Below are 13,509 nucleotides of genomic sequence, written 5' to 3'. Positions count from 1 at the left end.
AGGAGTGGTGGTGAGCTCTCATGAGAAAGAGTATCACGAAGAGATGGACTGTCTGTCTGAAGAGACAGCACAGAGCAGTTTAGGTAGTGGCCACAACCAAAATGCTTTCATCCTCAGCAGCCCAGCACCACTTTCTAGACACACACGGGTACTGCAGTGTATCATGTTATCTCTGCTGGCTGCCAAAGTGCGCTGGCTGTGCTCAATCAGATACCGGTCCTGAAAACTGCCAAATGGAGTCAATAATCCTACAAATGGAGGAATACTGAATACAGACTGGATGCTGGCCATGAGGGAGGCCACAGCGGGGTTCTGCTTCATGTCTGTTTTTAGAAAGTATTTACCACACCTAATTCAACACCATGGGATAGAGTTCACAAGCATGAAGATTTCTTATTTTTGTGTCAGTTCATTGCAGGGCACCCATGCAGAAGCTCCACTCAAACAACATTTTTACTGAAAAAGTCCTATTTTAACTCATTATTTCTGGCATAGTGTTTGTAATCAAAATTCCTTGGCTTTCCCACAAGGACAGGGAACAGGCTCACCTAGGGAGAACCATGCTGTAAAGCTCTTAGCATCAGTGTGATCACAGCAGGCTCCTGCTGCTCAACAAAAAGCTCATGGCACTGCCCACAAAGTCAGAGGTACTTTAGACAGTAAATGGAAATGGATTTGGCTATGAACAATGACAGATCTAAAAAATCTCAGTAGAAATTTCGGTCAAAGGAAGAATTTTCAGGAAATTAGATATTTATTGGAAGGGGAAATAATGTTTATTCTGGATCTAATTTACTGATTTTATTCCTCATGTTTTGAGAAAAATAGATGGGCAGAGAAGAATTCCTACCTGCTTATAACCAAGCTAAAATTTCCTGAGAAGTCTAAGAATGGAAGACAATATTCACCCACTAGCAAGGAAGTCTGGAAAGTGATCTGCAGAAGTCAGTGTATCAGAACAAAGTTGCTATTTTATAACAGTAAGTTTATAAGGAAACAAAACATTCAGCCCATGTCAAATACCAGGGGTCACCAAAGCACTTTCCTTGGTCCCAAGGACAGCCCACTGCAGCTATAATCGGACGATCCTCCCGAGTCCCATCATTTAAATGAGGAAAAAAAAAGTAGGGTTGTTTATGTGGGCTTTACGCCAAGCCCATTTCTCTGATATGCTCCTCTGGTGCATTTGTGCCTCACATCCGATTTAGAGAGTTCTCTGAATACTGGAGACAGCATTCCTTGGATACTTAATATAAATTAAAAACACAACATTGGGCTTGGACAGAGGAATGGGAACATTATTCACATGGCCCATGCACTGAGGGCTCTAGGGAATGGTGCTGGGAAAGTAGTCTTTTAAAAATCTTACATTAGTCCATGTATTTAATGACATACAATCCTCAGAACGGTCCTTCGTAAACTGTAAATATACATTATTTGAGCAAGTAATTATTTTCAGTAGCATGCTGTAACAGCTGTATGGCTTGGCTGCCAGATACTGCAAATGTTTATTCCAGCAAATGCATCTATTTGTGATATAATAATTATTTAATGATTTACAAAACTTGTCACTCCTCTGGTACTTTCATCTGAGGATCTCTAATTCTTTTCAAAATACTAGTGAAATCAGCACAGAATCACTTGTGTGAGGTAGGTGAGAATTAGCTGCATGGGAGAAGTCAGACTGGTTCAATGATCTGCCACAGTGACAAGTCCATAGCAGAATGAAGTAAAACCCCCTCCTCCGATTCACAGGGCTGAGTTACCCCTTCAGGACCACCAGCTTAATAATTCATTCAGCTGAAAATAACTGTCTTTTGGTAATATTCTCAGCCAAAAGGAAACTGGAAAGACAATGTCAAACTTTTCCCATTGTTGTACATCCAGGGACAATACTACCAGGTCTGCTGCTGCTGTTTTATCAATTTCATAAATGAGAAGACATATGATCATCTATTTTGTTCCATATGTAGCAGAAGTCTTCAGACAGCTTTCTTAGACCCATTTTTAAGGTGAAAAGTGATAGTGGAAGCCTTTGTTCTGTAAAATTATTTTCAAATGTAAAATCCAGGCTGTTTTCTGGTGTGAAACATCAGTAAGTTTTCAGGCCATACAGATATCTCTCCATTAAATTAAATACTAAACAAAAATTACCAGAGAGGATGAGTCAGTAATCTTGCTCAGGCAGGATGAAGTGCAAAGACAGAGCCCTTTGTTATAGAGCACGTGAAGATGAAGATAACAGAAGCAGTAAAAACACATTTTTGCTTCACACCATCTCCATCAACAGAAGCTTTAGAAAACATTTCTCTGGTAGATGCTGCCCAACTTATGCAGGACTTGCAGGGCAGAAGAGAGAGGTGTGAGTGGGGCTAGGGAGGAGAGGTCTTGGCTCTGCAGTGCAGAGCATCATCAGGGGGATGGACAGCAAGACGTCCGTGACTAGAAATGAAAAACAGGAAAATAGGCAAGAGGAACGTGAACAAAACATGACTCAGTTGAAAAAGTACATGGAAGTCTGGAAGAGCAGTTTTGTTTGTGAGAAGGAACATACTGAAGCTTCCATGGCTGTGAACTGATATAACTTTAACTCTGGTTAGGAATATGATGGGCTGCCAACAGTCTCACGTCGTATTCCCAGAGAATATATGGACCCAGGAACAGCATAAATACACAACACCAGTCAAAACATGGAATGATTGGAGTACAATGAAATTTCAAGCAGTGCCAAGGACAAGCTGACAATTTTCTGGAGACAGTAACTGACAAGCAGTGAAGATTTCTACTAAAGAAATGCACTGTGCTGGTTTGAAATAGAGAACAAAAGATGCTCAAACAGAAACAGTGAAGTCTGATTTCTTCTGTTGCAGAGCAGATACATGAGAGCAAACATATTCAGAAAGAAGGAAGAGAATATTTAGAGAATCAAGGAAAAGTGAAAGTTGGTTTCCCTTTGCAAAAACTATCCAAGAAAAACTGCAGCCTGTTTCTTCAAAGACACTGGAAAGAATGCAGTAATGGAGGCTGCAAAGCACATCTCTAGTCAGCCCAGAGCAGGGGCAGAGAAGTCCACACATCTGAAAGGCTGGACAGAAGAATGAGAGATTCAGTTAAGCAATAGAACATCCAGGAGACACACTTTTAGAGGGAGATCAATCCCATGGATGTAAGTGTGTGTACATGGACAGGTTTGTAACTGAAGCCCAAATTCACTAGAATAAGCATCAGAAAAGAAACTGTCAGTTGTACTGGGTGCTGATGTGATCAAAGACAAAAATCGATGAACCGATATGTGTGAAGGTAAACCTCACTTATTACGGAGTGACAATATATTGAGTCAGAAATGGTTTAAGAGAACTCCGTGGCCTTTTGGGGCTTGGTTTTTAGATAGATTGATCCTCTGAATGCTAAAATAATGAAGAAGTATTTTGCAAAACGCATAAGAACAACACACAGAAGAACCTAGACCAATAAAATTACATTCAGCAACTACTCTCCCCCCACATCTCACTTTATCTGCTTTCTTTTACACTTTTTTCCCTGTTTTTTCCTTTGTTTTTAGTTAATACTCAAAAATTATAGAACCTGGAAAAGGAAGCAGAAACATCTGTCAATAATGTCAGTTATTTCCCTGTGCTGTGCTCAGGATTATCTGAATACCTTCTCCTTTGAGAGATGATCTCAACAGTAGCACAAGGGAATCTTTTCTCTTGGAAAAGCAAGTACGTCTCCCCAAAAAACATTTTACATGGACAAAGGAAGACAAGAAAGAGGAGCAGAATAGAAAGATGGAAAAAAAATGCAGCAGAGAGATGCGCTTCTAAGACAATCAAGAGTGGGATATAATAGATATTGAGAAGGAAACTGGGAAATTTTTGCAAATCTTTTGTTATGATAAACAAGACAAACACAGAATTACACAAGTGATTAGGCTTTCTGTAGTATTTACCATAGCTCTTAAAGATAAAAAACTAAGGCTGAAACCTCTCAGAGTATAATTCTTGCATTTTAGATTTTCAATCCCTGAAAAGATCACAGGTGCTGCCTATGAGTTTCCATATTATTAATACAAAAATGTATTTGAAGAACTACATCTATGGTCAGTCAGTTAGTGCAGAAAAAGGTCTGCATCATTAGTTGCCAAGCAACCTCCACCTATTAAAATAACCATCCAATGCATTTAATGCTAGATTAATTAATGGGAGAATGCAATTAATACTTTCCAAGGAAACAGAGGTGGAGACAAACCACTGACCAACTACTAATCACATGTCCTCTGCAAATCAGAAACAGAGGATGGTGGAAACATTTATCATTTCTCTGTTGGACATTTATTCAGAGAAGAGTGATACTCTTTGTTAAGATAATTAATAAGCACATGTTTTCTTTGAGCATCTGAGGTATCTCCCTGAAAGCAAGGGTGCAGGATTGCGATAATGAGATGTGTTGCCCCTAAAAAACAGATCGTACCGCACCTCTGAACCAACTTGATTTAAAGCAGACACAGAATTGAAAATCTTTCATGACTTAACATCCAGCAGAACTGTCTGCAGATGGACACATATCTATACCTGAAACCAGTGCTGCGTCAGACCACAGCATGGCTGGGGCAATGCAGAAAGCACTTCAAAACACATCCTGAAAATCACAACCAAAAGTCAAAAGAACACACTATCAGCAACAAAAGAAAACAAGTCATAGCTAAATACATCTTGCATGAAGGAGTTTCCTATGTCAATTTCAACTCAAACACTTCTGACTATCCTTTCCCCATCGCGCCTCATTTTTCTGAAGCTAAGAATACTATTGGATTCCAAATGGATTGAGATAAAGGAAATATTTTCTTACCAATTGGTACCTGAATGTACTTGGGCTCTCACAAGGACTAGTATCCAAATTTGACTTTTAAGTATCAGGAGACAAGATTACATTCTTTTGCTAAGACACATTCATGGTTCAGAGTCTTGTGCAAGGTAAAACCAAAAATCTCAAGCTAGATGTTATCTCTACAATCTGTCTCTTTTTAAAGCAAGTACCTCCCTTTTGGTGAGTTTCACATTTATAGATACTCCTGGGACTGCAGCCACATACCTTATATGACTTGTAATTGTCCATCTTGATAGGTGTTAAAACCGAAGGCACAGAGCTAAGTGCAAGCTGCAGCTTTTCCCAAAGTCACAGAATGACTCAGGCAAAATTCTGCCCTCCTGGAGCCATGTTGCAAGTTAACTCAAATACACTTCTACACAAACCACAGTCTTAGCTACCTATGCAGACACAGAGAGACCACTGCTTCACAAATCTTTTGGTACTTTTTTCTAACTGAACTTACACCTCTCTCAAGTGCTTAGGCTTTTCCATGAATCACTCATCAAAATAACTGCCTTGCCACAGAGCATCAGGAGCTACTGCCAGCTCCATTTATGGCCTGGAAACCACCAAACATTCAGGTGGCCATGAATTCAATCTGAACACAGGGTCTGAGTTGAGGATGAGTAACAGTCGTAGTTATGCAAGTTTGGGGCACCCAGCTCTCACACTCCAGGCCACAGGGGTCGGCAAGGAATGTTCCCACAAGCACAGTGCTGAATCATCCGCCAGTTTGTCTTCCCCCAAGCACCAGGTATTAACCAATGGCTCTGACAGGATTACAGACCAAAAATCCCAAAATTCCAGCCTGCTCTGGTCTGACAGTACGTGGTTAAAAAATTGCAGAGGAAAGCGTGCAATGACGTGAACTACCCAGCAGACTTTCACTGCTCAGCTTTGTACCCCTCAAAGCAGTATTCTTTAGCTTCTCTGCTTTCAGTGTTCTCACTGTGTTCCTCTGTGCTCAGAATAGTTGCACAAAACAGTGGTAGTCAGATGAACAGATATTGAAACTGAGTCACCTAGAATTTAGCCATGAAGCACTAAGGAGTTAAAAGGCAACAACATGCACACACAAATTCATACCACCATGATTACCAACCCTATAGTAAGCAGACAAAGTACACCTCAGACTTGACACTGAATTTTATTTTACATGAACATGACTTTCACAGAGAATCTAACTGAAGACTGAAGCAAACATTGGCAACATGCAATTTTGATGCAGTGACTCATGCTAGACTTATAAATATGTGCGGACAGAACAAATTTGAACTGGAAACACCTTCCACCAGGATTTTTATTTTATTAAAAACAAAGCACAGCATCTAACCACCAAAACTCATCAACTGCTGATAAATTTACGCTGAGGGGAAACATCCCCAAAGGGAAACATCCTTTAGGATGCTCTGTGCCTTACTACCACCAAGAGCAAACAAAAGTTCAACTCCAGGCAGCAAACATGGAAAAGAACTTTTCTAATGTCACAAGGAACTTGTACAAGTAGGGACACAACCAGCTTCCTACTAATAGACATTTACATACAGCAGGACTCAGTGGCCTCAATAAGAAGGCAGTTGTTGCCTCTGAGATGTAATACAAGTCTACAGTCAAGCTGCAAATACAACTATGAATCGATTCCTCTCTTTCACTATTTGGAGGGCAGAGGCTAATACAGTACAGCACATCATACCTTCAGGGCAACAATACCTGCTGCTACAGGTGGTCCTCTTGGGCCTTTTAGAGCGAATGTGCTGACAGCTTTCACTGTGATCTCTAAGAGATGCTTGAACCAATGAGTTTTGTACAGTCTGGACAAAGGCTAGAGGCTGAGGCAGCAGCAGCACTGCCAGTAAGCAGCTGAACTGTGATACCTTTATGTTCCATCCCTTGAAATGAAATAGCTGTACAAAAAACCCAGTACTCCACACTAATCAATACCTACTAGGTAAGAAATGAGCTTCACACCTTTGGGATTATACAGTTTGCTTTAGGTTTCTGATTGATCCTGCAGTGATTTCCTGTGCCTTAACACCAGTGGCAAAAGCACAAATTAAAGATGAATGGCATGCTCAAACATTTTCCTTCATCAAGAACAGAATATGTCCCTGTTTTCCATGGCAAAATACATTAGAGCCTGGAGACTTGAAATCCCCCAGACTCTGCAAAGCTCACTTGCTACCACCTTCTATTACTCTGAAAGAAACAATGACCAAATTGATGTTTCTTCAGAGTAGAGATTTATTTTACTGTAGTGCCTACAGCCAGTTGCACTGGAATAGAATATTCAGCCTGAAAAGATGCTATGGATGCAAATGTAACTTGAACACTATTGTGCCCCCTGAAGCCTGGAGGTAACAGGTAAGTTATTTTCTCCAAGAAGTAACAAACAGAGCGCATTAATTCCTCCAACCAATCACCTGCACTTACAGCACACAAGAGATCTGACATTATTGCAATTACCCTCCAAGACATCCTGTCATGCTCTGAAATACTATCAAGAGAGACCAGACAATGAGCTTTTCAGGCATACATTTTTTAGCAAAATTTGCAACTGAACTCTTGCCAAAATGAAGATCTTACACTTAACAGACGAGACAGTATATGCTGTTGCCTAAATTAATCTATTATCTACGATTCAGAAAAGCATACATATGAGTAACTGACATGTGCTTACATATAAGGATTTTGCTGAATCAAGGCCTAAAAGAGGTTTCAATGGCATTACAGCTAACAGGGAATTTAATCTACTGTTAAAAAGCATCCTAACAAACATCCTTCGATTGTTTTCTGTAAGAGACTGTGATGAAGATACATGTTAACCAGCAAAACCGGACAGCTTGAACTTTTACACTGCCTGAAAAGAATTATCTGACCTTTGAAAACTGCCCATCTGAGGAACATGGCTTGTCACAAAAGGCAATAGGTATTTACAAAGAGAAATAAAAATGTTACCGAAAAAGTTCTGAGATGCTGACGTTGTTCAGGTACATATGTTAGGCTCAAATACCTAAAACTCACTGACGCATTTCTGCCTCTCTAATGTGTTCATTTTATTTTAAAACAGAACGTCTCTGCCTGCTGGATCATTGACTTTTCCTTTCCATTCTTCCTCTGATCTCTACTCACTAGAAACTTTTCAAACAATTCTGAATCAGTACTATCAAGTCCTGCCCCAAAGTTCCTAGAAACAAGAAAGACAATGAAGAGACTTACCATATAAGCATATTAACAAAAATGTCTACAGGAGACAAATCACCACTTCTTTCCTGTTTATCTACTACATTTCTGAAGTATTTCCTAACCTTTCTGCATTCATGATCAGAAGAGATAAGCAGGAGGGCTTCAGAAGAGTCCCAAGAGTCTATATCTGCATAACTGCTCACACTTCTGCTTCTGTGTCAAGGGCATGGACAGTACTGGCCAGGAGAAGAAATAATTCATAATGTACGACCTCTTGCCTAAAAAAGGTCCTTAATTATTACCCAGGTACATATGTACTAAAGCTTAACTTAAGACACTTTCCAAAGGGACATTTGGTCTTAATCTGCAAACAGAAGAACAGAGAATCTGCCACTTCTCTGCTGTTCTGTTCCAGTGATTAATGATCTTCATTGTATAAGGACTGTCTTTGATTCCCTATTTGAATCGCCTTGAGATCTGTCTTGTGTTTGCATCTCATACATATGAAACCACTTTTTAATGCTGTTTCCTGGAAAAAGTTGATCACGAGCTCCAGCCAAGTCACATACCCCTGCCCCCACTATTTCTGATACTCAAAATACATTGGGCTCTAGTGATCATCTTTTCTCTAGTCTTTCATCATCCACATAATTCCTTCCAGATCCTTTCCAGTTTCTTCTCTCCTTTCTGGAGGTGTGCATCAAAACTAGAGCACAGAAGTCTAAACTGGGTATTACTGATGATATGGTAAAATGAACTCCCTGTTCATAAACTCCAGCACTGTGAGCAGTTTGTGTTCAGTTGCTCATACAAGATATCTGGTAAAGCTGTGTAAGCAGCACACTCCAAGATGCATCTCCCACAGATTTGACCAGGACGCTTCATTCCTAAGGTCTGGATCTAGTGCATGTGATGCCCCAAATCAAGCGTGCAGCTGAAAAACTAATGCAACATCCTCTCTCTAGCTGTGTTCACTTTGATACTATTTAGGGGCTGAGTTGAGAGGGAAGGCTCTGCTTTTGTCTCATGTTTGCAGGCAACTGAATATAAATTTTCATCAAGTATTTCACCTGTAGTTAGACCTGCTGCTGCATTAACAACACAGACACTTTTTCAGTGCCTAACATTAGAAAGGCCCAGACTACTCCCGTTTCGATAGGTTGTATCAGAAGCTGCAGGCAAAATCAAATCCCAGCACTTCTTGCTTGTGAAGTATCCTAGGAGATGGCATCTGGGCTCTCCAGCCCACCAACAGTACAGCAAGAAGCTCAGACGGCAACTGTTTTCTTACAGATATGGGCATGACTGACTCATGGAAAGTTGTACGAATCATGAAATTCTACAGCACAGCAGGGTGAGGCAAAACCACACTCTGACAGGACATGTCTCAAATCGCCCTCTGTTAGATGTACACTGGCCACACACACCTCACAGAATGGTCACAAAAGCTTGCTATGCTTTTGGATAATTAAGCTGGGAGTGTGTTTTGCTGTTAATACACTCCTCAGCCCTTACATATATTCTTCTGCGGAACAAAGTTACTTGCGTACTGACACCTGTGGTGACAAACGTGCATCTTAACTATTTAAATAAAAAGTCTGCCCCAAAGAGGAAGCTGGAACTCACCCACGCAATTAGGTTAGGTTAATGCTGGCGATGAGTGAATAGATATTATCCACTATCATATTTTGTAATCCTCTGCTAAGTGGGATGCTAGAGCACTTCATTCACTCTGAGAGCCAACAAGACAGCTACTTATTCACTGTCAGACTTGAACAAGTCATAAGCAATCTCCTCAGCTTTGAGACAAGTTTATTCTAGAGACTGGTAATAGTCCAGAGTGATTTATACAGATCACCGAGTCCTACATTCAAGTTGTAGGTTTCTTCAAACAAATATTTACTTACCTGTAGAAACCTCAGGAAAAAAGACAACACTTCTCCTTTCAGATGTAAACTTCACAATGGTTCTTTTCATTACCAATAATCCCTTCCTCTCTTTCTCTAATCATTGATGATTATTTTAATAAACAATTTGCACTCAGCATATTTTATTCAATCTTTTGCTGTAAGTATGTGTCACAACAAGATATTGATCTGGATATGGAATACTAGCAACAAAATAAAAAATAATAATAAAGCATAGATATATCAAGGAAAACTACCTGACTCCAGAAAATGAGCTATCATCCCTCCCTTGAACTTGGTAAGAATTTGTGAGCACACAGCAGTGTCAAACAAGACACCGAGGAAGCTTCCATCCAAAGTGCTTCACCCAGAGGGCAGTGAGACATGGCACAAACTGCCCAGAGAAGCTGTGGATGCCCTATCCCTGAAGGCTTTTAAGGCCAGACTGGATAAGACCATGGGCAGTGTGACCTAATGGGTGGCAAGCCTGCCATTGGCAGAGCATCAGCACCAGACAAGCTTTAACATCCCTTCCAACCCAAGCCATCCTATGATTCCACAATACCTAGCTTCAAACAAACACAGTTGAAAGTGCTGTCTTGAATTTTCTAAAGCCTGTTATCCCTGGCAAAGCCACGACTTCCTCAGATGAAATACTAAGTGCATCACTTTTACACGCATTCAGATTTAAAGAGAAACCTGAAGAATTTCTAAGAGTAGTAAGCAGACAGTGATTTACATACAGTTCTCCTTTACAAAAGAGAAATGTTGTGTAAGGTGTATCAACTTGTGATTTCTATTTGTTTTTATCACATTTAAGCAAAGCAAAAACTGAGCACCACAAAAGCACAGAAGCGATTAATATATATATGCTTGATTGGAGTTACATTTACAAATATTGAGGCAAAATGGCTTTGGCTATACAAATTTTATCTTTTTTTTTTTTCCCTGTAAAAATACACATTACAGTTTCATAAACAAGTGATTTAAAGCTCATAGTGCTTATGAAAGCCAAGCTCAAGCCATTTTGTAAATGTAACCTTTAAAACAACCAAATACTACTTTTTGGGACTGGTGCTTAAGAATAACACCATTGAAAACTTACAAATTAAAAATTAAATTAAAAAAAATGAACTTCTGAAGCTGGAGTCTCACATAGGAATTTTGCCTCAGGAAACAAGCAAGATGAAGTTTGCATGCTGGCTGCTACAGCAACACAAAATTACAAAAGGAAGCCACTTAGTAAGGCTGCAGAAGGTCTGACTTACCACAAGAGCAACACGTGAAGCAGTTGGTATGATAGAGGTTACCCATTGCTTGGCAAGCCTGGCTCGCTCCATACACACCTTTTCCACATTTTATACAAATACCTACAAAGAAGAAACAGAACGAATGTTAGAATTCTTTTCAGATCCTAAAATTAGCTCTGGGCCATTGAATCACAGCACTCACAGTACCCCCAAATCAATGAGCTCCTCCACATCATTAGACTCAAATATGCAAGTCAGCAGCAGACAGTTCGTATGAAATAAATACATTGTAATGAACCCAAAATAAAAGGGTTGGAGCAGGCCTCTGCTGGCAATTCAACATATGGAGACTGAGACTAGCTAAAGACAGAAATTTTGTTCACTAAACAATCTAGTAAGACCTTGACCATTTTACATTCAATGATCACAAATGACAATAATCACATCTAAAATGAAGTATTTTCTTTTTGCCTCTCTCCAAGAGCACAAGCCATCAGAAATGCTGATTCAGGTGGAAGCAAACACAGGGAAACGGGCCTTATTAGTTGCATTTAATAATTGTTTAACATGTTAACTGTCCACAATTAGTAATACGCAACCTAAAACATAACCTGGGAGCTTACAAAACAGAAGAGCAAAGCTTCCACCTTTCTTATGGTCTAAGGGCAAAAACTCTGGCTAGCAGTGGGGCAGAAATTCACCTTTAGTGCCTAAAACCTGCTCTTGGTGAAGCTGGGGATGTTTCTCATACATAGCCTGTATAAGATGAAAGTACAAAGAAGCACAGTGCCAGCAAACTCAGCTGTCAGTCTCACACAGCGCAGGCTCACTATGAAGCAGAAATGAAACGCTCACAAATCTGTATCCTTCTTCCATGTACTCCACAGAACTGATTAAGTTCATCTGAGATGATCACTGATCTCTGGAGCTGTACAGAGCATCTCAAAACTTTGAATTTGGAAACACTACAGTAGAAAATAGAAATTGAGTTTTCTACCTTGCACAACTTTGTAAGGAAGTTGTGATCCATGGACTGTTTGAGGCCCTCTTTCTGCAAATGCACATACAAGCTCAGCATTACTAGCATCAACAAAGCTGCTAATGTACTTGAAAGCCTAGGAACTCAAGAACTATGAAACTAAGCTTTAACCACCCAGAATTTTTCCCTGTTACGGTACGAGCATTTTAATTTGTACACACATAAAAAAATATAAATGCAAGCTGCTCAGAGAAAAGTAGTATATTACGAATTAGTAGAAACTTACATAGCAGGAAAAAAAAGGTTAACAAATCATTTGGTGTTTCAGTTCCCCTCCCATAGGTTTTATACACTTCCAGCATATGAACTGGAAAAGACAAAAAATGCCACCTGCCTCTGGCAGATAGCAGCAAGGAGATGAGCAAAGCTGGCAGAAGAGCAGGACTCATCAACACAGCTGAGATTTAACCAGATCTCTCAGTAAAGAAACAATCAAACACAACAACCCAGAAATATTAAGTCCCTTAAGCTACTCAAGACTTTAAACTCCACTTCTGAAACTGCATCTGTATGGACTGTGCATCTGTATGGACTGCGTAGTATGAACTGTTTAAAAAGAGATATTTGAAAAAAAAGCAACTTTCTATGCTACTAATCCAAGTACTAAAATGGGAAGACCTTCCATAAGTTATGGGTTTCTTGGTGTTTCCACATTTAACTACCTCTTTTCAAATCATGAAAAGAGATCAGCTTTTCATTCATCTTGTTCAACAATGCTGTAATTTTGCACCATGAGAATATCTATCAATTAAGTGAAATTATAAACTTAGAGAAACCAGCAAATCTATTAACTTTTTTAAACTAGTAGTTTAAAAAAAATCTTGAACTTGAGTTTTGTGTTTCAATGAAGCAGGAACTATGGTATTTAATATTATTAAAGCTAATATCCTTAGGTAAACCTACAATACTGAACCAGATGCCACCTGTATCCATCAGTTCACTGTACTGCTGGTCCTTCATTAGACAAGCTCAGTTCAGATACAGAAAATGGAAACTTCAGCATATCTGTTGTCTTATCCAAGGCTGTTACATCTATTTATTTATGCATAGACAAAGGTTATGAAAAAAGTCTGCTATTAGCCACAAGTTAATGGTTAATTGCTGATAAAAGACCACTATTGATTATTGAGGACACTGATCAGAAAACAGGTCTGTCAGCCAGCAGCTGCAGGAGGAGCTTGCATGCAACCAACAGCAGCCACAGCAACTCCCAAACCTGCTTGTTTCACCACAGGCTACAAGACCCAAAATAACTGCTGTC

General features: G+C 39.7%; 1 protein-coding gene across 3 annotated transcripts in view; it reads right to left on the bottom strand.

Moving 5' to 3' along the window:
* The window catches only part of LOC122183289 (WT1 interacting protein), a 72,113-nt gene that overhangs the window by 33,734 nt on the left and 24,870 nt on the right, over positions 1 to 13,509 (bottom strand). For all 3 annotated transcript variants that reach the window (XM_042877159.1, XM_042877160.1, XM_042877161.1), the window contains one exon: positions 11,228 to 11,329. In XM_042877159.1, coding sequence (XP_042733093.1) covers positions 11,228 to 11,329 — 102 coding nt within the window. The remainder of the gene's footprint in view (positions 1 to 11,227; positions 11,330 to 13,509) is intronic.

This window comes from Lagopus leucura, unplaced genomic scaffold (genome assembly GCF_019238085.1).
Source record: "Lagopus leucura isolate 7727_CA_CO unplaced genomic scaffold, USGS_WTPT01 Super-Scaffold_100017, whole genome shotgun sequence".
Classification (NCBI taxonomy): Eukaryota; Metazoa; Chordata; class Aves; order Galliformes; family Phasianidae; genus Lagopus; species Lagopus leucura.
This window is presented reverse-complemented; position numbering and strand designations above follow the sequence as displayed.